Here is a 25,376-nt window from a genome sequence, read left to right as displayed (position 1 = left end):
ACATTTGGGGAAGACAGGAGGAGTGGCTGGCTATTCCTTGAGTTTGAGTCACAAACTCTGGGTTTTGATGGTGTCATCACCAGGGACAGCGATTCTTAAGTCCCATTTCCTCCTTTGCTAAGCCAGGGAGCAGCTTCAGTGGTACCCTCCTGTGTTGGCTTTGCCTCTTGAGGTCGGGCTCTCTGTGCGCCCACCCTCGACTCACCTCCCCAAACACCTGTCCCTATATCCTTGTTACTAGCTCTGTTCAGGTTGGACCCCAGCTTAGCCAGTTTTCATGTTGTTGTTGGTGGGCTCTGTCTAGAAACCCAAGTGGGCAACTGGAACGAGGAAAACCACAGGCTTCTTTTCTTTATAGATCCCCCCTGGTGTCCAGACAGACCAGAAGATTCGGATGAGTGGGAAAGGCATCCCTCGGATTAACAGTTATGGCTACGGAGATCACTACATTCACATCAAGATACGAGTTCCAAAGTAAGCGCCCACTTAGCCACAGCAAGGCCTGTGGGATCCCTGCTCACTTTCACCATCGAGCAAGGCCATCTGAGTGCCAGGTCCTGTGCTGAGTGAGACAGTGTGATGGTTTAGCACCACCACGGTGCTGGGGCTTGGACAGGCTACTTCTTTCAGTCAGTGTGTCCTGCCCAGGTTTTCCATCTGCAAAGTGGACATAATGAAAAAGGTCGATTTCCTTGAGTTGGAGAATTAAATAAATAATACATAGGGAATGCTTAGCTATTGCTGCTGTTGCTTTTATTATTGCTCTCAGGGTGGTCACATTCTGGTGGGAGAAACAGATGTATAACCAGGTCATGGCACAGGGTACCCACATCCTCTGGAAGAAAGATCCAAGCAGAATGCTTGGGCATCCAGAACAGGCAAGCCGACTCTCTTTGGGAGAACTAGGTTGCCAGCACTCCTTTTAATTCCCCCCCACATGTTTATAAAAGCTCCTCGGCCCACCCCAGGAAACTATTTAGCACAGCCATAGTGGCAGTTGTTTGAAACACTTAAGAGTATTTTAGGAGATTTTTTTCCAGAAGCTCTGAGGATGTGGTTCTTCAGGTCAGGCTGTATGCTCTGTCTGGGTTGGGGGTCCCAGGTTTCCTAACACTGGCCTAGGCCTCGTCCTTCAAAGAGCTGCCCAGAGGAAACACTTGACACTGACTGTACTTGCTCCACAGGAGACTGACAAGCCGGCAACACAACCTGATCCTGAGCTATGCTGAGGATGAGACTGATGTGGAGGGGACAGTGAATGGCATCACCAACACCAGCACCGGTAAGGTGGACGGGCATCCTCAGTCCCTTTGAAGCATGTTGTTTCCATTTGGGGATCTTCATGGAGCCTCCAGAGCGCACAGAAGAAAGAGGGGACCTGAGGGCTCAGGACAGCCAAGGGTAACTGTGCTCCAGAGCACAGCTACTCCTTCCTCTGTGTTAGTCCTGGATGGCTTCCTGCCAGGTCGCAGCCATGTGTCTCAGCTGCTCTTCGGAGTTCTATCCTTGGTTCTGCCACTTGCCTTGTGACCTTGGGCACCTTACCACACTAGAGCTCCTTTTAACAGCTTAAGAAGAGGGATGGAAGGCTTTATGCATTCCTGACCCAGAATGCTTCACCAAGATTGCAGAGTATCTGATAAACAACATCTTCCACATCAATAAAAACCATCGTCACCTGGCTCCAAATCTGCCTATTCCCAGCAGGGCTAACTTTGAATTCCTCTGGCAACGAACAGGTGCCTTATTTATCCTGAGCTCAAATGTCACGCTTGGTCTACAGGGTATAGTTAAATATTAGTGATATTTGACACCAAAATACGTTCAGGCAGACGCTCTGGTGACGGGAAACCATGGCCACAGCCCTTTTCCCATGGGAGGGGGTTGCTGTATTGTGGAGATGCTGGTTCTCTGTTGGTTGGACGATTGCTCGGTCAGGACAGGATGTACTGAGAATGTAATTGGCTTCAGCTGTAAACATGTCTCCTTGTTGCATCATTTTGTTTCTGCCTGGCCGCTTGTGTTTTCAGAACTTGAATAGTATTAGACCAGTATATGGTCATTCAGAGCAGGTGATGGGGGCAAAGGGAGGATTTCCTAGTGAAGTAGAGGGCTTCGTCTTGGATTCACTTCCCACTCCACCCAGCAGGGAGGGGTGCCCCAGCAGGAGCAGCCTTTGCATGGACTTTGCCGAACTCCTGCTGAATCCAGGAGACCATGTCCTCTGTGAAAAAGTAGCGACCACACACCCTGTGGCCTAGCCAAGCATGGATGAGATACTGTTTTCAATGGTATGGTACATATGTATACTCTCCCCTATTTTCTCGTTATACCCTTGAACAAAAAAGAAGTGGAAATAGTGGGAATAGTTATTCCATGTAACTTTAATGTACACTTCCAGCCTCTCCTTTTTGAATCCCAAATGTTACCACATCACACAGCAAGTGAGATTTATTCTGCTGACAGTTCTTGCCTGTCCTCTTCCTCTCTGCACCCACCCAGAACTTGGGGTCTCTTGAGCTGAGCCCTGCACAAGCACATGGGCTTTGTGCACTGTTATTAGAATGCTGGGTATTAGTAGTCACCAGTTGTTGCCTTTTTAAAAATATATTTTTATTGATTTCAGAGAAGAGGTAGAGGGAAAGAGAGAGAAACATCAATGATGAGAATCATTGATCGAATGCCTCCTGCATGCCCCCTAGAGGGGATCGAGCTCACAACCCTGGCATGTGCCCTGACTGGAAATTGAATGGAGATCTCCTGGTTTATAGTTTGATGCTCAACTACTATATCACACTGGTTGGGTCTGTTGTTGCTTTTTAAAACCCCTTTCTGATCATTTAAATTGAGAGTTGATCATATAGTCAGCTTTTGAGTGTTCTTAGAACCCTCCCTATTTTTATGCTTCCTTGTCCTAATAGCTAACTCCCTCTTGTCTTATTCATCCAGAATTTATTGGGAGCTTCTTGTGTGTTTGATGCAGTACTTCACCAGTTCTTCCTTTAAGATTTATATTGCCCTGGCTGGTTGATTTTTTTATTAAAAAACCCATAACCCATAACCCATAACCTTGGCCTATCAGGACAATGCTTTTATCAAATGAGCTATCTGGCCAAGGCATAAATGGTATTTAAGAACCTTAGAATTGGCCCTCACCGGTTTGGCTCAGTAGATAGAACATTGGCCTGCTGTCTGAGGGGTCCCGGGTTCGGTTCTGGTCAAGGGCATGTACCTTGGTTGTGGGCACATACCCAGTAGGGGGTATACAGGAGGCAGTTGATCGATGTTTCTCTCTCATCGATGTTTCGAACTCTATCCTTCTCCCCTCCTCTCTGTAAAACAATCATTAAAAAAAAAAAACCACATAAAATGTTGAGTACAGGTCTGTAATCTAACTCATAACAAAACTTTGCCCTCCCTACCTAATGGTTGGCAGATCTTTAAAATGATGCATTTGTATAGCAGAGTTAGTCCCATTAGTCTCAGCTTGGGCCCTAAAGAAACAGGGAGCAATCTCCCTTTTTCTGGAGCATTTAGGGTTAGATGTCCCAGATGGGGAGATCGTGCCCAGTAACATACAGGGTCCTCCACTGCTGTCGTTACAGATAAGAAGTACATATGTCCTGGGGTTCTGAAAGGCAGTGAATCCTTCCCTGAGTATCCCACAGACATGTGCATGTGAGGGTATGAAAGCTGGTCGGTTGGTCTTGGATTGATCCTCACTTTCTTAGTCGGTAGCATGGTAGTTAAGACCTAGGCTTGGAGTTCGACAGCTTGGGTTTGAACTCCCATTTACTTTGTGATCTTAGGCAAACATCTAATCTCTCTGTGACCCATTTATTTTATTTTTTATTTTTTATTTTGTATGTGTGTGTGTGTGTGTTTTCCTTCTGAAACTTACCGATAAGGTTATCCCTAAGGATTAAATGAGCTAATGTTGAAACTTTGTGGCCTGGCCAGGAAGGCATCTGGTGCTGGGCTATATTCTTGTTACAGTTGTTAAGATGGAGATATCTGGTGATTGTCTGGCTGTTTTTTATTTCCTTCCTTTGGGCCAGTGACTCAGGTAGCAGTTGGGATACAATAAAGTGCCTGTTTGCTTCGTCATCTGAAAGGCAAGACAGCCTTCCAACCTGGGAGCTGCCCCCTCTCCTCTGGTGGCTTCCTGATTGTTGAGCTCTTGGGTGACCAGGCGGGGGTAGGTGGGGATGGGACGCCTGGTGGTGTGCGCCCTTGACCCCAGTTTTTTCTGCTGTTTGTGCCCAGGTGGCAGCACCATGGATAGCTCCGCAGGAGGCAAGGCTAGGCCTGAGGCTGGGGACAAGGAGGGATTCCTTTCCAAACTTAAGAAAATGTTTACCTCCTGATACCTAGCCGAGGTAGGAAAACCCTTGAGGTTTCTCCCCTTTGTTTTCCTCTGTTAACTAATCCCTGTTTTCCCATACTTTAACCAATTTCAGCCCCCCTTTGCCCCCAGAGTTGGAAGAGGTACCAGGCTCAGGCACGGTGTATCTAACGCCCCTTGGAGCCAAGCTTCTTGGCCCACGGAGACACCTGCATTAGGTAACATGGCAGAGGCAGTGGCAGTGCAGGGCTGAAGCAGACCGTAGGGAGAGGCTGCACTGGGGGCTGCCTCTCAGCCCTCCCTCCACCAGCTCCTAGGGGGCTGCATCCCACACTGGTGGGAATCATGTTGCCCACAGCTGCAGAGGGTGAGCCATAGCAGAGCCAGGCTTAGAACTCAGATCTCCCCAACTCCCTGCCTGTTTCACGGCGCCTGTTCTGCCTGGGGATGTAGGGCACCAAGTCACCTCCAGGGCTGCCAGGAGTTGTGCTTGATACCTGGGTTCTGGGGACCAACTTTATACTTGTGAGGGTTCCTGATGGCTGCGGCTCCTGGCATAGCTCCTTCCCAGGGATGATAGAAGCTCACCCGCAGGAGTGTGCTGTTCTTGCAATGCCAGTAAACTGTAACCGTTTGTGTCTTGGCTCAGGAAAACGGTCCACTGGAAACTAGGCTGGGAGCCGCAGCTCCTCTTCATGGCCTGGGCACCTTGGGGCAGGAGGATTCCAGAACTGCAGCACCGAGCCCTGCCAGCAGAGGCCCTCTGGACCGCCTTGGCAACAGCAAAATCATGTGACAGCACGCCTCTCCACAGAATGGTCGCGGTGGACAGCCCTGGGCAGTAAGGCATGGCATGCCTAAGGGCTGGTAGAAGTTCTTGTTCCATGCGTGTAACTCAGCCTCTTCTGGCTCAGACAGAGTAAGACATCTGGATACTTCTTGCAGAGCCAAAACTCTAATTTGGAATCAAATGTGGTGGAAATCTTAGTAAAGAATTAAAGGCTATGCTTACAGCTTAAAAATGAAGCCTGGAGCTGCACCAAGTTGTGAAGTGATTAATTTCTCTCTCATCAAACCTCCGGGAGGTTCTGGAATGAGGTTGTCTTTTCCAGGAACCAGGGCCCTGCAAGCCCCCTCAGTGTCGTCTATCCCTCAGTAGACATATCCCTTGCTCTTCTTGGAATTTGTTTTAATTCCCAAGGGTACCAAGCAGCTGGAAGGTGAGGGCCTTGGATCCTGGGTTCTCACACACACAGGGTCCCTGGAGGCACTGTTCCTGACGTGGGCTATGGTCTTTATCAGGACGGATAGTCCTCCCTCCCACCCCACCGGGGTGGCCTCTTGCCCATGACTGTTGAGTCCTGTTGTTTGAAGCCAGGTGTGAGTGGAGCCTGCCCTTCTGCTGGACCACAGCCATCCTTGGCCACAGCCTAGCTAATGGCCTCCTTAGAGCCTTACCCCCACTGCCCGCTACAGCTTGGTCTCACCACTACACTGTTGACACCTGTTTGCAGAAGTGTGTTTAAATTATTTAATGCTAAGAATCATTGTCTTTTCCTATATAAATGTTTGTTCAGCAAAGGAAAGCTCTCCACCATCCAGCCAGAGCAAAACCGTTTTCTCAGCCTCAGCTTCTAGGATGTGCAGATCCCGTTTCCAGACCCTCCCGTGTGGTAAGACAGGCTAATGGAGAACACTTCTGAATAGTTTTCCTTTGTAATTTACTAAAATAAAGCATCTTTTAGTGTCTGATCTACGAATGTAAAATGATTCTTTATCCATGTAAAAGATTATCTACTGCAAAAAGATATTTAAAACCTACATTGTGGTTACTTTTTTTTTTGGAAAGAGTTCAAGCAGCTTTCTGTGGGGGTTAGCAGGGGCTTATATGGTGTTCTCTGCAGAACAGGCTGCGCCACGCTCCTGCTGGCCTTCCTCACCCGCAGTCATGCCTGCCTGTGAGCACGCTCACAGCGATGGGTGGGTGTGCTTTGACAAGTACTAATCCTCTCAAGCCCAGGTCCCAGAGCAGGGAGCTTGCCATGGAACAACTGATTTGAATGAATGTTCTAGGATTTGGTGGGTAGCTTCTTTTGTGCCATGAGAGATGTCCAGTATAGCCTCCTATATATGTCTCCATTGCTAGATTTAGTTCTCCCCCATTATGTTTAGAGGAATATTAACTCTGTGTGTGTGTGTGTGTGTGTGTGTGTGAGAGAGAGAGAGAGAGAGAGAGAGAGAGAGAGAGAGAGAGAGAGAGAGTGAACTTTTGCTCATTGTAGTTTGACTAGTCTGGGCTCCAGCAGAGAATGTCTCACAAAAGCCCCAGTGCTGGCACAGCTGGAGTGGGTCCCGAGCACATCTCTCTAACCAGCCCCTGGGCTCTGGAGCACTCGCTGGGCTGGGTGAAAGGATGGGAAAGACCTAATGGGCAAGGAAGGAGCTTAGCGGTGACTCCTGTCAGTGTTAGATACTTGTCACTCATTCAAGCAGATTTTATTGAGTGTCTGCTGTGGACTCTCAGCATGGGTCCCTTCATGATCCTAGACCCAGGTACAGCAGCAGGAAGCTTGCGGAGCTTCTCCTGATAGCTTAGTTTATCTCCTATAGAAGCAGTGGAGTCCCACTCATGTCCTGTCTTTTGAAAGCAGAAGTCTAAGAAAGACTGAAAGAGAAAAGTGGGTTTTCTTGATAGCAATACCATTATTGCTTAGTGAGGGTTCTTCCTGCAGATGTAGGAAAGTGCCAGTGCAAATCTAGCATCAAGTCCCACTCAAGGCTTGGATTGGGCTTCTTCCCACAGTTGGCTCCTGAGGCATTTGTCACCAGACAACTTTGCAGCCTGAGTTGGGGCTGGAGCATGAGATGAGGCATTTAAAAAATTATCTCCAAGCCTTTGGAGATTGGGAGGAAGGATAAAGGTAGATGGGTGTTGAGCATTTGCTGAAATGTTAGGATGGATGAGGGAAGGCACAGGCACATGTGGATGAGGCCAACTTGGCCACTGAACCTTGTCTTCACCCCCACTTGAAGGCCTCTGTTCTGATTCGTTTTCCCACCTGAGCCATCCTCCTCCTCAGCCTTTGGGCTCTGGTGGACTTGAGTGCAATGTTACTTCATGTCATGAAACCCCCCCTCAGTGTATAAGAACCTCTTCGATCCCACAAGCCTACGTCCCAGGACTGTCCCTGCCCTTCACTTTGTTCTGTAATATTGGAGCCCGTCACTGAATACTTTGTTACATCAGCTGTCATGGCTTTTGTGGGAGGCATGTAGCACTCTTGTTAATAAACACTGTGAAATCTGAACTTTATAACCTTTAACCAGTTCTGCTTTATTTTTATTTTAAAAAAAATATATTTTATTGATATTTTTACAGAGAGGAAGGGAGAGAGATAGAGAGCTAGAAACGTCGATGAGAGAGAAACTTCGACCAGCTGCCGCTTGCACACCCCCTACCGGGGATGTACCCGCAACCAATGTACATGCCCCTGACCAGAATCAAACCTGGGACCCTTCAGTCCGCAGACCGAGGCTCTATCACTGAGCCAAACCGGTTTTGGCCAGTTCTGCTTTATTTGACATGATCCTTATGAAGGGTCAAACACATGGCCCAGTAAAGGACTTTACAAAAACAAAAGCAAGCCCTGGCTAGTCTGGATCACTGGTTAGGGCCAAAGGGTCACAGGTTCGATTCCTGGTCAAGGGCACGTACCTGGGTTGCAGTTTTGATCCCTGGGAGGCAACCAATCAATGTGTCTTTCATATTTATGTATTTTGCTCCCCACACCCTTCCCTTTCTTTCAAACCAGTGGAAAAATACTCTTCAGTGAGGATTAACACACAAAAAAGAAACAAAGTAGCCGAAACCAGTTTGGCTCAGTGGTAGAGCGTCGGTCTGCGGACTGAAAGGTCCCGGGTTCGATTCCGGTCAAGGGCATGTACATTGGTTGCAGGCACATCCCTGGTAGGGGGTGTGCAAGAGGCAGCTGATCAATGTTTCTCTCATCGACGTTTCTAGCTCTCTCTCTCCCTTCCTCTCCATAAAAAATCAATAAAATATATATTAAAAAAAAAGAAACAAAGTGGCCCTGACCTTCAGTGCCCAGGAGATAGTAGGGAGTGGAGACTGGCTGTCATGTTCACTACCCTGTTTCCCCGGAAATAAGACAGTGTCTTATATTAATTTTTTCTCCCAAAGTTGCGCTAGGTCTTATTTTCAGGGATGTCTTATCTTTCCATGCACTAGGTCTTATTTTCGGAGGATGTCTTATTTTCAGGAAAACACGGTAGTAAATGGAACAGCCATTCTTCCGCTCCACCCAAGGCAGGGTAAGGGGTTAATGCAGGAATTCAGACCCAGTGCTGCTAATCTTGTGCTTTCCAAGAGAAGCTGGGCATGTATATATATTTTAATAGACTTTTATTTAAAAATTGATTTTATAGAGAGGAAAGGAGAGAGAAAAAAAACATCAATGTGAGAGAAACATCCATCGGCTATCTTCTGCACATGCCCCGACCAAGGACTGAACCCAAAATCTGGGTATGTGCCCTGACCAGGAATCAAATTTGACATATCTATCTATCTATCTATCTATCTATATATATATATAAAATTGATTTTTTTACAGAGAGGAAAGGAGAGTGAGAGAGAGTTAGGAACATCAATGAGAGAGAAACATCAATCAGCTGCCTCCTGCACACCCCCTACTGGGGATGTGCCTGCAACCAAGGTACATGCCCTTGACCAGAATCGAACCTGGGACTCTTAAGTCCGCAGGCTGACGTTGTATCCACTGAGCCAAACCGGTTAGGGCAAATCTGACACTTTTTGTTATTCCCCACTGGTGGATATTTCTCCCATTGATTTTAGAGAGAGTGGAAGGGATGGGGAGAGGGAGAGAGGAGAAAGAAAAACAGATGTGAAAGAGCTACATCAATTGGTTAACCTACCACATACATCCCAATTGGTGCAGGGAACTTGCAACCCTGGTACATGCCCTTGACTGGAATCAAACTTGGGATCCTTCAGTTTGAGGGCCGACCCCTAACCACTGAACAACACCGACAAGGGCGGCATCCAGATTGTTTATGTAGAGTTACCTCATTTTTGAGGTGACAGTTTTATTGAGAGATTTGCATACTATTCAACTCGCCATTAAAGCGTACAATTTTCTAGGTTTTAGTTCCAACGCTGTACAACCATCACCACACTCAATTCTAGAAAAATTTCATTACCTCAAAGAGAAATTCCAAATCCATTAGCAGTTACTCTCCATTTTCTCCCAAGTCCTTCAGCCTCTGGCCACCACAATTCTGTTCTGTGCGGGTTATCTAAATGGAGTCATACAATATGTGACCTGTGGTTCTGTTCTCATTTCATTTAATATAATGATTCAAAGTTTGCCCATGCTGTAGCATAAATCAATACTTTATTTCCTTTTATGGCTGAGTAATATTCCATATTATGAATAGATCACATTTTCCCCCCATTCACTGACAGACATTCGGGTTATTTCCTCTTTTGCAATTATCAAGAATACTGCTATGAATGTCTCATTTTGAAATGTTGGCAGCTACTTATGTGAGATGTTTGGCATAGTCAAACCCACAGAGATAGAAAGTAGAAGGGAGGTTGCCAGCGACTAGAACAGGGGTGGGGAACCCCTATTCTGGTGACCCCCAACCATAAAATTATTTTCGCTGCTACTTCATAACTGTAATTTTGCTACTGTTAATGAACTGTCATGTAAATATCTGTGTTTTCTGACGGTCTTAGGCTCTACAGCAGCGGTTCTCAACCTGTGGGGGTCACCACAACACGAGGAACTGTATTAAAGGGTCGCACCATTAAAAAGGTTGAGAACCAGTGAGCTAGGGCATGTGCTTTCTTACTGTAGTGATTTGAAGTCAGGCAGGTCCATCGTGAGCCACAGCCCAGACAGGTTAAGTTTTCCCTCAGGGGATCTGTGGGACTTGGGCACAAAGGGCTGGATGCAAATAATCTCTCATGTTCTCTTGCTGGTCCAGGTGGGTTGGAATCCCAAGCTGTCATGGTCTTTTCCCTCCTACCCTGCCTCAGAAGCTCACTGACCTCCCCTCAGGCCTCAGAGGCTGTCCCATCCCCGTTAGTGTAGGCCCCTCTAGCCCAGCTGGTGTGGCTCAGTGGTTGAGTGTCAACCCATGCATCAAGAGGTCGCTGGTTTGATACCCAGTCAGGGTACATGCCCAGGTTATAGGCTGGAGCATGTGGGAGACAGCCAATCAATGTTTCTCTCTCACTGAGACTTCTCTCTCCCTAAAAATATTTTTTTAAACAACCACTTCCAACTGTCATCCTTCTTGTTCTTTGCAGCTCTGTCAGTCTGTAATTATTTATTGCATATTTGTATCTGGCTCTCCTCAAGGCATTTGGAGAGCTAACATTTTTGGTTAGCCCTGTATTTAGAACAAGGTAAGTTGTCAAAGAAATGCTTTTTAAATTAAACAGATGGCATGAATTTGGTAGAACTACCACCCTTTTCCATGAGTCTGGTCACCAAGGGAAGTAAAAAGGCCGTGATGGAGATTACATAAATCCACAGAAAAGCCTGTGTTCTCTAAGTCTTTGTTCCTTTTCTCTCAAGTGAACAGGAAATGGACGGTTGCACCACCTGCCTCCAAATGCGTGGTGGACTCTACAAAGCAGGGCTGTTACTTCTTGGTTTCATTCTTAAGCTTTGCTGCAAGTAGTGTCACCTGTGTGTGTGTCTGTGTGTGTGTTTTGTTAATCCTCAACAGAGGATATTTTTTCCATTGCTTTTCAGAAAGAGTGGAAAGGAGGGAGGGAGGAGGATAGAGAGAGAGAAACATTGATGTGAGAAAGATGTCGATTGGTTACCTCCTACACATGCCTTGACCAGGGGGTGGGAAGTGAACCAGCAACCCAGGTCGACGGTGCCCTTGACCAGGAATCAAACTGGAGACCCTTTGGTCCATGGCCCTGTATTCTAACCACTTAGCAACACCAGCCAGGGCAAGCAGCATCACCTTTTCTCAGTGATGTCCAATTATGGTGACCTGGGGCTACAGATCTGCCACATCCCATGTGCCTTTTAAAAAATATATATAGCTAATTTGAGCTCTTTTTAAAAAATATATTTTTATTGATTTCAGAGCGGAAGGAAGACGGAGAGATAGAAACATAAACGATGAGAGAGAATCACCGATTAGCTGCCTCCAGCATGCCCTTCACTGGGGATTAAGCCCGCAACCTGGGCATGTGCCCTTGACCAGAATCGAACCTGGGACCCCCTCAGTCCGCTGGCTGACGCTCTATCCACCAAGCTAGGGGTGTCGAACTCAATCAGAGAAGGGGCCAAAATCTAAAATCCAGCCTAAATCGCGGGCCGAATGGTTTACTGAACAGTCATAAACTGACAATGTCATAAACTGACAGTGGAGTGCAGTGATGACAGCGCGGTGCGGGCCACATTGCAAGGCCTGGCGGGCTGGATTTGGCCCGCGGGCCTTGTGTTTGACACATGTGCACCAAGCCAAACTGGCTTTCCAGCCTGCTTTGATTGACGATCACACACATTTTGAGGCTGCACCCAGGGCAGGCCCAACCCTCAATTCAAAGAAGGAATAAGCTGTCATCATTGACCTTACTAGCTTTCTGGACATGAAGAGGGTGGGTGCAGGGATGACGACAAGTGTTGCTCCTGCCAAAACCAGTTTGGCTCAGTGGATAGAGCGTCAGCCTGTGGACTGAAAGGTCCCGGATTCGATTCCGGTCAAGGGCATGTACCTTGGTTGCGGGCAGATCCCCAGTAGAGGGTGTGCAGGGGGCAGCTGATTTGTGTTTCTCACTCATCGATATCCCTCTCCCTTTCTCTCTGTAAAAAAAAATCAATAAAATATATATTTTTTAAAAAGTGTTGCTCCTGGCTGGCAGGGGAAGTCCTCTGTGTCATGGGCTCTGTCCACACTTCAAATGTGGAACAGGGTGGTCAGAGCCACTCCCTGGCTGTGGTCACAGTGCTGTTTCACAACTGTTAGACTAAACGAAAAACTGCACTTGAGTCCTGTGTGTCCTTACCGAGCACCTCTTCCGCCCTCACAGCCCGTCACTGCAGGAGGAGAGGACTGGCCCCCACCCCTCCACGTGTCCTGGTAGAATCAATGCCCAGCAGCGGCCACCCCAGCTGGAGCCCCAGAAACAAAGCCCCTTTCTTTTGGAAGCCATCTGAGAGAACAATGGTTTTTATTAAAAAAAAATATCGTTTTTGTAACATAAGACGGGATCATTGTGTGTTGTGCCTCCCCTCCCCCCGATGGCATTGAGAGGTGGGCAGGGTCACAGCCTGGAAAAGTCTTCTTTGTGCTGCTCCAGCCACTGACCCAGTGTCCTGGCCTTGGGGTTGAGCCTCAGGGTCAGTTCGATGTTGCGGTCGGGTTTCAAGGCATAGAAGCGGAACATGTTGGCCAGGTCCCGGGCGCCAGGGAAGCCAAGCTTCTCATAGTCCTCAGGGGTCGTCTGGGAGTAGAGGGGGGGAGGGTGTCTGTGAGGATCCATCAACCTCTCAGCATCCCGCTGAGGGGATAGGGGCTGGGGGACACCTCAGTCCCTACGTAGGTCCTTGCTAAGTCACCCTGAACCATTCTACAAGTTTAAAAACCACTGTTCTAGGTCAATTTAAGATCCTGAGATGAAACTTCAGTTCCTCACAAATCGGAACTCTGTTTACATCACTTTCTTGCTCAGAGTCCAAAGCTGCTCCCCTTTCCAGACGGAGTTGGATCTGAACCCCTCAGATCCTCCACAACCTGCCTCAAGCTTTTCTTTGTTTACACAGTGACACATGGCCACTTAGGGCCTCTTTCCTAGTGCCCATCACTGCACATTTAAAAAAAATATTTTATTGATTTTTTTACAGAGAGGAAGAGAGAGGGATCGAGTTACTGTAGAAACATCGATGAGAGAGAATCGTCGATCTGCTGCCTCCTGCACACCCCTTACCGGGGATGTGCCTGCAACCAAGGTACATGCCCTTGACCGGAATCGAACCTGGGACTCTCCAGTCCGAAGGCCGACGCTCTATCCACTGAGCCAAAGCAGTTAGGGCATCACTGCACATTCAAGCCGCATAACAACTCAAGCAGGGGGCATTACTGACACACCCATTTCATGGATAAGGAAACTGAAGCAGAGAGGGTCAGGGACCATGCCTCAGACTATACACTGACAGGTGTTAAGGGCAGGGACTAGGATCCAGGTCTGGGGGGGTTTATCTGGCCCCAAACTCCCATCATAACTCTGTCTGGGTCTGGGGGCTCTCCAGGTAGCTGCTGTCTTTTAATACCTAAGAGTGTTATTGAGATTTTCTTTAATGAGAAGGTCATACTTTCATAATGGGAATGACAACAAGAAACCTGGGGTCTACACTGGAAGACTGTGGGTCAGTGGGGAAAGGAGGATACTGTGGGCCTCCCACCCAGCCAGGCCATGTATGTGTGTGGGGGGCTATCTCTCTGGCCTCTTCCCTCTTTCCTTCAAGCCACACCCCAAAGGAGCCCAGCAGCCCTGCATTCTCACTCCTGATCATGGCCCCTACGGTCCCCTCTTCTGGAAGCCTTCCTCCCCACTTGGTCAACCACCCATGCCAGAGATTGCACTCAGCTGCCATACTTGGCTCCCAAGAACAGCACAACACGATGTTCACAGTTGTGATGAATTCAGATGTACCTTCAACTCCTGGGGGCTGGAATGACAGCAGGGGCCCAGGGGCTCACCTTGGCATCGTGCACGGTCTTCCCAGTGTGCTTGGAGAGCAGGGCGGCGTACTCCGCCGCTGTGAGCCTGCAGGTACTGAGCCCAAGGTTCTGGCCGACGTATTCTTCTGGCACCTTCAGCAGACTGAGCACCACAGGGCCCAGGTCAGCAACGGACATGCCATCCATGGGTATGTCGCCCATGGGCAAGCCTGGGGGGAAGGGGAAGCGAGACGTGCTGGCACGTGACGTACCCTGGAGGGGACAGTGGGGTAGAGTCTAGTGTTCCCACCAGCCAACCAACCGGACACCTGCCCAGATCAGCACGTGGCATGACTTAGACACTTCCTGGTATCTACGTCAGCAGAAGCAGCAGTGGAACTGGGTTGGAAAATGGGATTCAAGCCTGGCCAGCACAGCTCAGTGGCTGAGCGTTAAGCCAGGAGGTCACAATTCAATCCCTGGTTGGGGCGCATGCCCGGGTGTAGGCTCGGTCCCTGGTACAGTGTGTGCAGGAGGCGGCCAATCGATGATTCTCATCACGGATGTTCCTATCTCTCTTTCTCCCCGCCCCCCCCTTCCATCCCCACTTCATCTGTGAAATCAATAAAAATATATTTAAAAACAAAACGAAAATCCTCGGAGCCTGGGTTACTTCATTCTTAGAGTAGGGAGAACCCTGGACCGGCCGACCTCTCTTAGGAACAAGGGACAGGAAAGGAAAGGGCTTCAAAAGGTTCCCCAAGATCTGCTCCTCTGGGGCCCACTGCTCCCAAAACACTGGCCCGAGTGTACTTGGCCATATCCTGAATTTCTCATGTGGAAAATGGGTTCTCCGAACACCAACGTTACTGACAGAAATGCTTGACGAGCTGAGGCCAGACCTGGCCCAGAGGATGACGAGCTGCCAGACTGTGATTCTGTAGACGGAAGGGGACCGCGGCATTTAGATGTGAGCACTTGGACCCTGCCATTTTCCTCACCTAAAAAACGGGGCCATAGCGACTGCCCATTCAGATCACCCAGGGATCTTGTGGGGATGAAGGTCTAAATCAGAACACAAGGGGTGTCTGACTAGCCTTGCAAACTATAAAGGGTGGTGTCCATGTACCAACACATGGACCAGACTGCAGTTCTTGAGAAAGGGTGAGCGAGTGTTTGTGCACAAAGGGGTGGGGGTGGCCCGTTGAGGGGACTCGCCCCTCCCACTCAGGCCTCCTGAGCATCCTGCTCTAATCCACTGGCTAACGGACAAGGCACAAGCTGTATAAGATTCCCCAAGCCAGCAGGGCAGAGATTTGCAGATACGGGCATAGAGAAGCAAGTGCTTTCCCCTTTGTGAAACCTACAACTGGGTCTTGTCTTCCAAATCCTCTCATTTCTGAAGGAGAAATAACAATAACTGCACTTGTTTCTGTCAGGTTTTTCACCAAAGACCGTATCACCACATCTCTGTAGATTTCCTCACTGCCCCTGTGAAAGTCAGTGTTATGCCCATTTCACAGAGCAGGAAGCAGAGGCCCAGCAAGGTTCCTTGCCTTGCTTACAGTCACAGACCTAACGCGAGAGCCAGGACTCAGGCCCAGAACCACCTGAGGACAGGTCCATAGCTTTCTGCGACAGCCATAGTGCCACCCTGAGCAGATGCTCAAGGAGGAAGGGCACTCACTCAGCAAGTAGCTCTTTCCATCCGGGGCTTTCTGGGGTAGGAAGAAGGAGAGGAGGTTCTCGAAGTAGCAGGGCAGCCGCACACTGGTCATGGGAACACCGATGTCCCGGAAGTACTCCTCCACCTCTCCTTTGCCATCAAAGTGGCCTGCCGCCAGCCTCCCCGCCGTCAGCTTCTTGATGTTCTCCAGGCCGCTGTACACCACGTAGTGAAGGCCCAGGCGCTTGGCCAAATCGGCCAGCAGCTTTCCCTGGAGGGCAGGAAAGGAGGACCCACAACGCTGGCAGGGAGGGTGTGTGTCCCTAGTCACATCCCAGCTCTCCAGCCCATGTAGCCTCAGTGCCGGAGGCTAAGAGCCTGACACCACTTCTTCTTCAGGGAAGGCCCCTCTTCCAGAAGGATGCTCACATGTGCTATCGTATCCTTTAACACGGGATTGTGAGCCTATACCGCCCACAGAGCTTTGCATTACCTCTCCAGATCATCTGGATTGTTGATTTTCTGATGTGCTTGGCTACAGCCCACCTATGTGCAATCTGCTGCTAAGCCCTCTTCCTTGGAGAGCCCAGGATTCCACAAGGGAGGTGCTGCAGCTCAGTGGTTAAGCACATAGGCCACTGGGCTCCGGTCCTGGTTCTGCACTGCACTATGCGATGCTGGACAAGCGATCTAACCGCTCTGGATTCGTCAGTTCAACTGGGACCACAATACTACCTGCTGCATAAGGCTGTGTAGGGGATTGGCTGGTGGCCTCCAAAAAGCTATGTCCACATCCTAACCCCTTAGAATAGGGGTGTCGAACTCAATCAGAGAAGGGGTCAAAATCTAAAATCCAGCCTAAATCGCGGGCCGAATGGTTTACTGAACAGTCATAAACTGACAATGTCATAAACTGACAGCAGAGTGCAGTGATGACAGCGCGGTGCGGGCCACATTGCAAGGCCTGGCGGGCTGGATTTGGCCCGCGGGCCTTGTGTTTGACACATGTGCCTTAGAACCTGTGAATGAAACCTCCTTCGGAAAAGGTCTCTACAAGTATAATTAAGGAACTTGAGATGAGATTATCCTGGATTACTCATTTAACCCATGACAAGTGTCCTTATAAGAGACAGAAGAAGACACAGAGAAGACCATGTGAAGACAGAGGCAGACCGAAGTGATGTGGCCACCAGGAGAAGGGGCAGCCACAGGAGTTGGGGGAGGCAAGGCTCAACATCCCCTTTAGCGTCTCTGGAGGGAGCAGGAGCCTGGCCCTGTCAAAAACCTTGATTTTGAACTTCTGGCCTCCAGAACTGAGAAAGAATAAATTCCCGCTGTTTTAAGCCACCTGGCTTGTGGTCTTGTTACGCCAGCTGTGGGGCACTAATACAGGCTATCAGGATGAGATGAGATCTACTTCAAGCAGAGAAGCTGTCTTTGTCTTCTCTATGGAAAGAGCTTCCACATAAGATGTAACCAAAGAAAGGGTCAAGGCTAAAAACAAGTTTGGAGGCCAGTGATCCAGTCCAATCCCCCTTTGCTTTACAGAAGAAGAAAAAAAGGCCAGAGCTGGGAAGTTACAGGTCCAAAGACATATTAATAGCTGTGGATAAGGCAGGACTGAAAACTGAACTGCATCACTCCCAGCCTAGGGCCTTTCCTCTGGCACCAAGTTTACCTTCCACAAACACCTGAGTGTCCTCTGTGTGTCAGGTTCTCTGCAGTGTTTCGATATTCAATGAGACAAAAAGATGGCCATGTCTCATTGCTCCTCTCACATCCCTGCCACCACCATCCAGGCTCAATAACCACCTAACTAGAGAGAATCCGGGTGGAAAGCAGAATAAAGGGAAACAAAACACGTCAAAGGGATATGGGGGACTTTCTGGGTAGATGAAAATATATTTTTATCAAAAGGCAATTATATGGGTTTATTTACTTTCAAATTTTATCTAACCAAGAGAATTCTAACCAATTGTCATTTTAAATTCCAGACTCATGTATAACCACTGTCTCTTCATTTTCAGACTTTTAATAAAAATGTCATTAAAAAATTTTCTTTTAAACTGCACAATTAAAATGTGTACATTTTATTATAAAAAATTATGGGTCAGTAGAGTTAGATTTTTAGAATGTGTAAAAAGTCATTGGATGACAAAGGAAATGAGTGGCTGCCCGAGGCTGAGGGAAGGGGTCAGGAGTGACTATTCACCAGTACAGGGTTTCTTTCTGGAGTGATGAAAATGTCCTGGAATTAGGTAGTAGTGATGGCTCTACTACTTTGTGAACATGTTAAAAAAACAATGAATTGCACACTTTAAGAGGGTGGCCTGTATGGTACATGAATATAAAAAAATCACTGGAGAAAACAATGGAATACTACGCTGTTGTAAAAACGAAGGAACTCTTATCTTTTGCAACAGCATGGATGGAACTGGAGAACATCATGCTAAACAAAATAAGCCAGTCAGTGGAAGAAAAATACCGCATTATCTAAATAATTTGTGGAATATATTGAACAACATAAAGTGATGAACAAAAACAGAGCCAGAGGAAAAAATATTTTAGAATATACTCTAAGTAATCCTGTTATTTGCAGATTTTTAATATTTCCTATAAATTTTGTGATATCATACTATATTAGTACAGTTTTGGTAATATCATTATACTTAAAATCATTTTTTTCTGGAAATATTAATGTTTATTGCATATATTATATTTAAAATTGTTTTTCTTGAGATATTAAAACATTGCAAAATAAATAAAATAAAAATAAAAAAAAATAAAAATCTCACTGGATGAGAAAGCAGCCTCCTCTTACCCTCATCAAAGTCTAGGCGGGCTGCATGGAAGAGGGAAAGGACTTTGGTGTCAGGGGTCCTCGTCAGAGTGGGCCCCACAGGCAAGTTAAAGTTGCTTCCGATGAACCAACAGGGACCCGGGAGCTCCTTTTAGGATGCACTGCAACAAACCCAGCCTCCCCACGCCTCCTGCCTGCCCTCACCTGCTTGACCTCCTGCTCCTGGCTGCAGTTCTCCCAGTAGTTGGTCACAATGAAGGCGGCGTGAGCCCCACTCAGGGCCAGTTTCATACTGGCCTTGTCATCCTGGTCTCCCTGCACTATTTCTGCACCTTGTAGCCTCAGTTCCTTTGCTGCCTTCTGCCCAGGGTCCCGGGTTACAGCCCGAACCCTGAATGTCCCATCTTCCAAGAGAGTCCGGGCCACTGAGCCCCCCTGGGCACCTGGAAGAGTGAAAAAGACCTGAAGGTACTGGACAATATACCCAAGTCCAATCCTCGGTCAAGGCAGATACAAAAATCAACCAATGAGTGCATAAGGAAGGGGAACAACAAACTGATGTTTTTCTCCCATTTCTTCTCTAAAAATCAATCAATAAAAAATAAGTGTATAATGTAGTGGCTTTTAGTGTATTCAGAGTTGTACAACCATCATCCCAGTCAATTTTAGGACATTTTCATCTCCCCCAAAAGAAAATCATACCCATTAGCAGTCACTCCCCATTCTCTCCTCCATCCAGTTACTGGCAACCACTAATCTGTTTTGTCTCTACAGATTTGCATGGACTCCTTCAACATGTGGCTTTTTGTTTCTGGCTTCTGTCACTCAACATCTTTTCAAGGTTCATCCATGTTTTAGCAGCCATCACACCTATACCTTTTTAAAAATTTTAAAAATTATGAAATATTTAGATACAAAAAGGGATAATGACACTCATGTATCCACCACTTAGCTTAAGAAGTAAAATATTATTTATACCTTTTCAGAAAAAAAAAAAAAAAGATTGGGAAAATTACAAAATTAAAATAATCAAACAGGGAAAAAAAATTATCCATAAATACAGGGTGGAGCAGCCCTAGCTGGTTTTGGTCACTTTATAGAGCATCAACCCATGGACTGAGGGTCTCGTGTTTGATTCCAGTCAAGGGCATGCACCTCAGCTGTAGGGGCATGTGCAGAAAGCAACCAATCTCTCTCACATAGATGTTTCTCTCTCTCAGTCCCCCTTCCATTCTAAAAACCAATGGAGCCGAAACCAGTTTTGCTCACTGGATAGAGCATCGGCCTGTGGACTGAAGGGTCCCAGGTTCGATTCCGGTCAAGGGCATGTACCTTAGTTGTACCGGAATCAAACCTGGGACCTTTCAGTCCACATGTTAATGCTCTATCCACTGAGCCAAACCAGTTAGGGCAGGGGTCTTCAAACTACGGCCCGCGGGCCACATGCGGCCCGCAGAGGAGTCTGATCCGGCCCGCCAGGTTTTTTGGGCAGTGAGCGCAGCCGAGGTGTTACAGTAGGAATTAGTAGTTCATATAGTCCGGCCCTCCAGCTCTCTGAGGGACCGTGATCTGGCCCCCACTTTAAAAAGTTTGAGGACCCCTGATTAGGGTTTGTAAGTTTAAGCCAAACTGATGACATATCACCAGGAAGCAAAATTTCAACAGTCTGAGAAAATGCTCTGGAGAATGAACATTTTGCAGCTTTTAAACAAAACAAAAAAAGGTCACTGATTTTTAGGGAGAGAGAAAGAGAGAAAGAAATTTGTTGTTGCGCTTATTTATGCATTCAATGGTTGATGTATGTACGTGCCCTGACGGGGAATCAAACCCACAATCTTGGCATATTCGGACAATGCTCTAAACAACTGAACTACCTTGCCAGGGCCTAGAGCTTATTTTATAATTAAAATTTAAGGAGTCCTGGCCAGGGGGCTCAGTTGGTTGGAGTGTTGTCTCATACACCCAAAGCGTGAGTTCAATTACCAGTTAGGGCTTCATTCCTGCGCTGGCAACCAATGTTTCTCTGGCCTGTCAAAAATTTTCTCTCTCTCCCTTCTTTTCTCTTTAAAATCAATAAACATTTCCTTGGATAAGGATAAAAAAATAAATAAAAGGGGATGTAATGAAATCCATTGGTGGTATTAAGGGGGTGAGAGAAAGCACAGTGGGGAGGGGAATCACTGGGATGCATAAAAAACAAAACAGAGAGACACATACTTCTTTTACACTGGTGGCTACAGGATAGTTAACATTTACAGGATGTAGAGGTGGTATGTGGGCAAGAAGATAAGAGTTCTGTGGTCTTGTGCTCTGGTGCTAGTTGTGCCTTTAGGGGTCTGGAAAATATAACTCTGACATTTCAAAAGTATGTTACCTTAGTACCCTAGTACACTGCTGGTGGAATGCAGACTGGTGCAGCCATTATGGAAAAGAGTACAGAGGCGTTTCAGGGGATCAATGGGGGGGGGGGGGGGGGGTGGGGGGGGAGAAGAATGTAATACTTTCAACAATAAAGAATTTTTTTTTTAAATGCAAAAAGATAATAAATTCACTTAAGGTAGGTTGGTCAAGGATGCTACAGTCCTAGGACTCAACTACCTGCCATAACCCGCTTTTAGTTAGGAATTTATATAACAGACCATTCTGTATGGTTATTTTTGGCCCACCGTGCAGGCCTCTCCTGAGCTTGTCAGGTTAGTATGTGGCTCCTTTTTCATTCACATAGACATGGGGGTTTCTTTTTTGGGGTGATGAAATCTTCTAAAACTGATCTGGGATGGTGGTCACAGAACTCTGCAAATATACTAGAAACCAGTGAATTGCACACTTAATTGAGTAAACAGTATATGAATCATACCTCAATATGTGAATTGTACTTCAATAAAGCTGTTCTATGTTTTAAAATATATACTTAAGTATACACTAAGTGGCCAAATTATTTTGATCTCTGAACACATAATAATCTGGCCACTCAGTGTATGTGTGTACATACACACACATTATCTATCTATCTATCTATAGATATAGATATGTGTGTATGAGACCTGGTGCATGAATTTGTGCATGGGTGGGGTATGGCCAGCCTGGCCAGGTATCTATCTATCTATCTATCTATCATCCTCCGAAAATAAGACCTAGCACATGGAAAGATAAGTCATCCCCTGAAAATAAGACCTAGCGCAACTTTGGGAGAAAAAATTAATATAAAACACTGTCTTATTTTCGGGGAAACAGGGTATATATGTTATATGTATAAAGTACACACACACACACACACACACACACACATATAGATAGATAGTCCCCCCCCAAAATGTATACACACTTTAATAGCTGATAGCTCAATTAATGTTTCTTTTTAAATTTAACTCACTGGAATTAATAACTATTCAAAATGTATACATTTTTGGGGGAAGAGAGAAAGAACAGGTTGGGGCAAAATAAAGCACTACTGTTTAAAAATAACTTAGATATTTCTAATTTGGTAGGATGCTCAGGAAACTTGGTAACAGAGATGGATGGGGTGGGGGGTACAGAAGTGGGAGGGAGATTTAATGTCGGTATCATGTGCAATTACTCCTCATTTAAAGTTAATGTTTTTAAGATTCAAGGGACACCTGCGCTCAGGTCCTGTCCCCACGGCCCCAGCCGGGGCCAGAGGTCCAACCTATCTCACTCTCCCTCCGACCCCTTGGGGATGGCTCCCTGAGCTGGGGGAGGGGGCCCCTGGCTGGTGAGAGATCCTGCGCTACTGGGGGCCTCCGATTGTTTGGGGTTCCACTTACCAGTGGCTCCAAACACCACCACTACCTTCTTGTCCGCCATGTGAGCGGGAGCGGGACACGCGGTCCTGAGAAGCTGGGGGGCGCGGGGTGGGCAGCGGGGCCGGGGGTCCTCGCCCTGAACCACGCGCGTGCACCCGAGGAGGCGGCAGCCAAGGGAGGCCGGGATCCGCGGCCCCTGGCCTCACCCCCAGGCCTGACACCCCCTCCCCAGCCCGAGTCTCGGACCCTGGCCGCGACCTGCGTTACCCCCTCACCACTGCCTGGGTGGGAAACACCACGGATAATGCGGGGGGGGGGACGGACGGGGGGCGGGGAGGACGACGGGACTTCGATGTTTGCAGCCGAGTCCACACGGAGAGGGGGGGATGTAATCCCACGAAGGTTGCCCACGCCGGCCCGCAGCTTCATTCCTGCGCTGGCAAGGCCGCCCCTTCCCGGCCGCCCGGCACACAGGGACCTCCTAGGCGCCGCGGCTCGAAAGCCTCGCCGTCCGGGTCCTAACTCCGCGCGAGCCGGCGCGCCCCCCACCCGCGGACAGAGATGGTTCATCCCGGTCCGCGCGAGCCAGCGCGCCACCCCCGCCCGCGGACTGAGGTGGTTCATCCCGGGGAATCCGCGGTGTTTCTGGACCCGCCCCCGCCTCAATCTCCTGTCTGGCGTGGATGTCTGGACTTGTAGATAATGGGGTGTCACAAAGATGAGCAAGTCTATTTCCGTGCGTTTTATCCCCTTCAAGGCCCGGAGTTATTTCTTATCTGCCTGACACGTTGAGGTTGCTGCTACTTGCCCAGATTTGAATGATTTTTAACCAGAAAAGGGAGATTTCTTTGTGCTCAACTAAAACTCAACATTGATCCTCATTCTTCTGGAAAGTTATTCGGACTGGATAAGAACATTTGCTTTTTCATTCACTCCAGAATATGTATGGGTGTGGCTGTGAGTGAGTGGTCAAAGCAGGCCAGGGGATCCGTGGGGTGATTCTAGGCAGGTTCAAGTTCTGCTGCTTATTAGGGCTCTGATGACCTGATGTTATCCCAAGAGGTTGATACTCATCTAAATGATATCAAGGGCAGGTACCTTGGTTGCAGGGTCCTCCCCAGCCTGGGCCCTGGTTTGGCAACCAATGTGCTTCTCTCACATAGATGTTTCTCTCTGTCTTTCCCTCTCTCTTCCACTCTCTCTGAAAATCAATGGAAAAAAATATACATAAATAAATGATGTCAAACTAAGAAACTCTGATAACAAAATACATATCCACTCATCCAGGACTGTCAGGTTTGGGATGGCAGGTATTTGTGTTCACTGCTGAATTTCCAGCACCTGAAATCGTTCTTGACACAAAGTAGGCTGATTGGTTGTCTAAACATCCGCAAGGCACTGGACATGCTCATGCTAAAACTGACACTGTTTTCCTGTTTTGATAAGTTCAGGCATTCCCCAAAGAGCTCTGTTCTGTGCACCGGGAAAGTAAAGAGTTCCGCGCTGCACCTGCACAGGTGTATACCAGCTGCTGGAACCTGAAAAGTAAAGAGCCCTACTATGCACCTGTGTGAGGAACTAGCCCTATAAGCCAGACCCACAGCAGCAGTTTGGGAGCCAGGCTGTTATTAGTTGCGTTAAGTGCCTTCCCTCTTTCCTTTCCCTCCACCTTGATTCCAGTAAACTTCTAATTTTTTAAACATGTTTTTATTGGTTTTAGAAAGAAAGAAAAGGAGAGGGAGAGAGAGGGGGAAAAAACCCACATTGATGATAGAGAAATATCAGTGAGCTGCCTCTTGCATGCCCCTGACCAGGAATCGAGTCTGAAACCCACAACCCAGGCATGTGCCCTGACCGGAAATCTAACTGGCAACCTTTTGTGCACAGGAGAACCAAATTAAGTCACACTGGCCAGGGCTAAACCTCTAATTTTGAATCTGTTTAGCTTCCTCTCCTGATTTCTGTTTTGGGGGAGGGGTGAAAGAACCTCTTTGTCAGGGACAAATTCCCTGTCTCCCTTCCTTGCTGCAAGTAAATAAAACGCCTTGCAACAACCACCTCTCATTTTCAAACACAGCATCTTAAACAGTGAACCCCTTGAGTTCAATAACACAAATGTTTTTCTAGAATAGCTACCCAGAAGTGTAATTGTTGGGTCAATGAGAATGCCCATTCTAAATGTTAACAGTTCCTGCCAAATAGTCCCTCCTTCCCCATATGAAGAAAAAAAGAGGCTACCATAGGAAGCCTGACAAGTTCAATAACTGAAAATAACCACACAGGTTGTTTTGATCATTAAAACATTCCTAACTTGCCTGGCCCGTGTGACTCAGTAGCAGAGCATTGCATGAACCAGATCATGGGTGGATTCCTGGTCAGGGCTCATGCCCGGGTTGGGTTGCTGGCTCAATCCCCAGTGTGGGGCATGCAGGAGGCAGCCAATCAATGATTCTTTCTCATCTTTGATGTTTCTATTCCCTTCTCTTCTTACTTCCTCTCTCTGAAATAAATAAAAACACATAAAACCCCCCACATTTCTAATTGAGTGGGTTATGGTGGGAAGTCATGTCCTAAGGCATATAGGGTAAATTAAGATTAATCTCTACTTTGAACAAGCCCTGTCCATTGTGTATGTGCATCTAGAAGAATATATTTAAAATGTGAGAATGTAAAGTTAAACATCCTAGCGCAGGGGGGGAAGACAACCCCAGCATTCCTCATTGTTCTCTTTCAACTACATATTTCTATAAACTATGTTAAATGTTAACTATCCTGCCTCCATCAATATAAAGTAATATCTGTCCATTTTATTTTTCACTCAATCCTAGAGATTTTCCCACTTTACTTTCTCCTGCTGCTTAATCTTCCACCAATGGATTTCATGTAACCTTTCTTAGGTGTTCTCCTTTGGTTCTAATCCATTCCTATATAATAAAACCCTAATATGCAAATTGACCAAATGGCAGAATGTCCAGTTGCCATGACATGCACTGACCTCCTGGTGGTCAGATGCTCAATTCAGGAGTTGCCTCCTGGTGGTCAGTGCGCTCCAACCAGGAAAGTGCT

At 47.4% G+C, this 25,376-nt stretch overlaps 2 protein-coding genes across 3 annotated transcripts in view; one reads left to right on the top strand and one right to left on the bottom strand.

Annotated features, from left to right (window-relative positions):
• The window catches only part of DNAJA3 (DnaJ heat shock protein family (Hsp40) member A3), a 28,389-nt gene extending 22,223 nt beyond the window's left edge, over positions 1-6,166 (top strand). The window contains exons 9-12 of one of the 2 annotated variants that reach the window (XM_084882358.1): positions 359-474; positions 1,185-1,282; positions 4,267-4,379; positions 4,995-6,166. In XM_084882358.1, coding sequence (XP_084738484.1) covers positions 359-474; positions 1,185-1,282; positions 4,267-4,367 — 315 coding nt within the window. In that variant the 3' untranslated portion in view covers positions 4,368-4,379; positions 4,995-6,166. The remainder of the gene's footprint in view (positions 1-358; positions 475-1,184; positions 1,283-4,266; positions 4,380-4,994) is intronic. The other variant, XM_084882359.1, reaches the window with a different exon arrangement.
• A 6,407-nt stretch (positions 6,167-12,573) lies between these two features.
• On the bottom strand, positions 12,574-22,635 carry NMRAL1 (NmrA like redox sensor 1). Its single transcript, XM_084881730.1, has 5 exons — positions 22,332-22,635; positions 18,751-18,989; positions 15,768-16,017; positions 14,120-14,310; positions 12,574-12,863 (listed from the first exon to the last, which is right to left on the bottom strand). The coding sequence occupies exons 1-5, from the start codon at positions 22,369-22,371 to the stop codon at positions 12,684-12,686; spliced, it is 900 nt and encodes a 299-aa protein (XP_084737856.1). The 5' UTR covers positions 22,372-22,635; the 3' UTR covers positions 12,574-12,683.
• Between the last annotated feature and the right edge of the window lie 2,741 nt (positions 22,636-25,376).

Source organism: Pipistrellus hanaki (assembly GCF_964339955.1).
Source record: "Pipistrellus hanaki genome assembly, chromosome: 4".
Classification (NCBI taxonomy): domain Eukaryota; kingdom Metazoa; phylum Chordata; class Mammalia; order Chiroptera; family Vespertilionidae; genus Pipistrellus; species Pipistrellus hanaki.
Note: the sequence above shows the minus strand (reverse complement) of the source record. Positions and strands in the feature narration are given on the sequence as shown.

Coding starts and splice junctions, on each gene's coding strand:
- NMRAL1 (XM_084881730.1), bottom strand. CDS start 22,371: ATGGCGGACAAGAAGGTAGTGGTGGTGTTTGGAGCCACTG. Junction 16,018..18,750: donor AGGAGCAGGAGGTCAAGCAG/GTGAGGGCAGGC, acceptor CCTGCCCTCCAG/GGAAAGCTGCTGGCCGATTT. Junction 12,864..14,119: donor AGACCGTGCACGATGCCAAG/GTGAGCCCCTGG, acceptor CTCTACTCCCAG/ACGACCCCTGAGGACTATGA.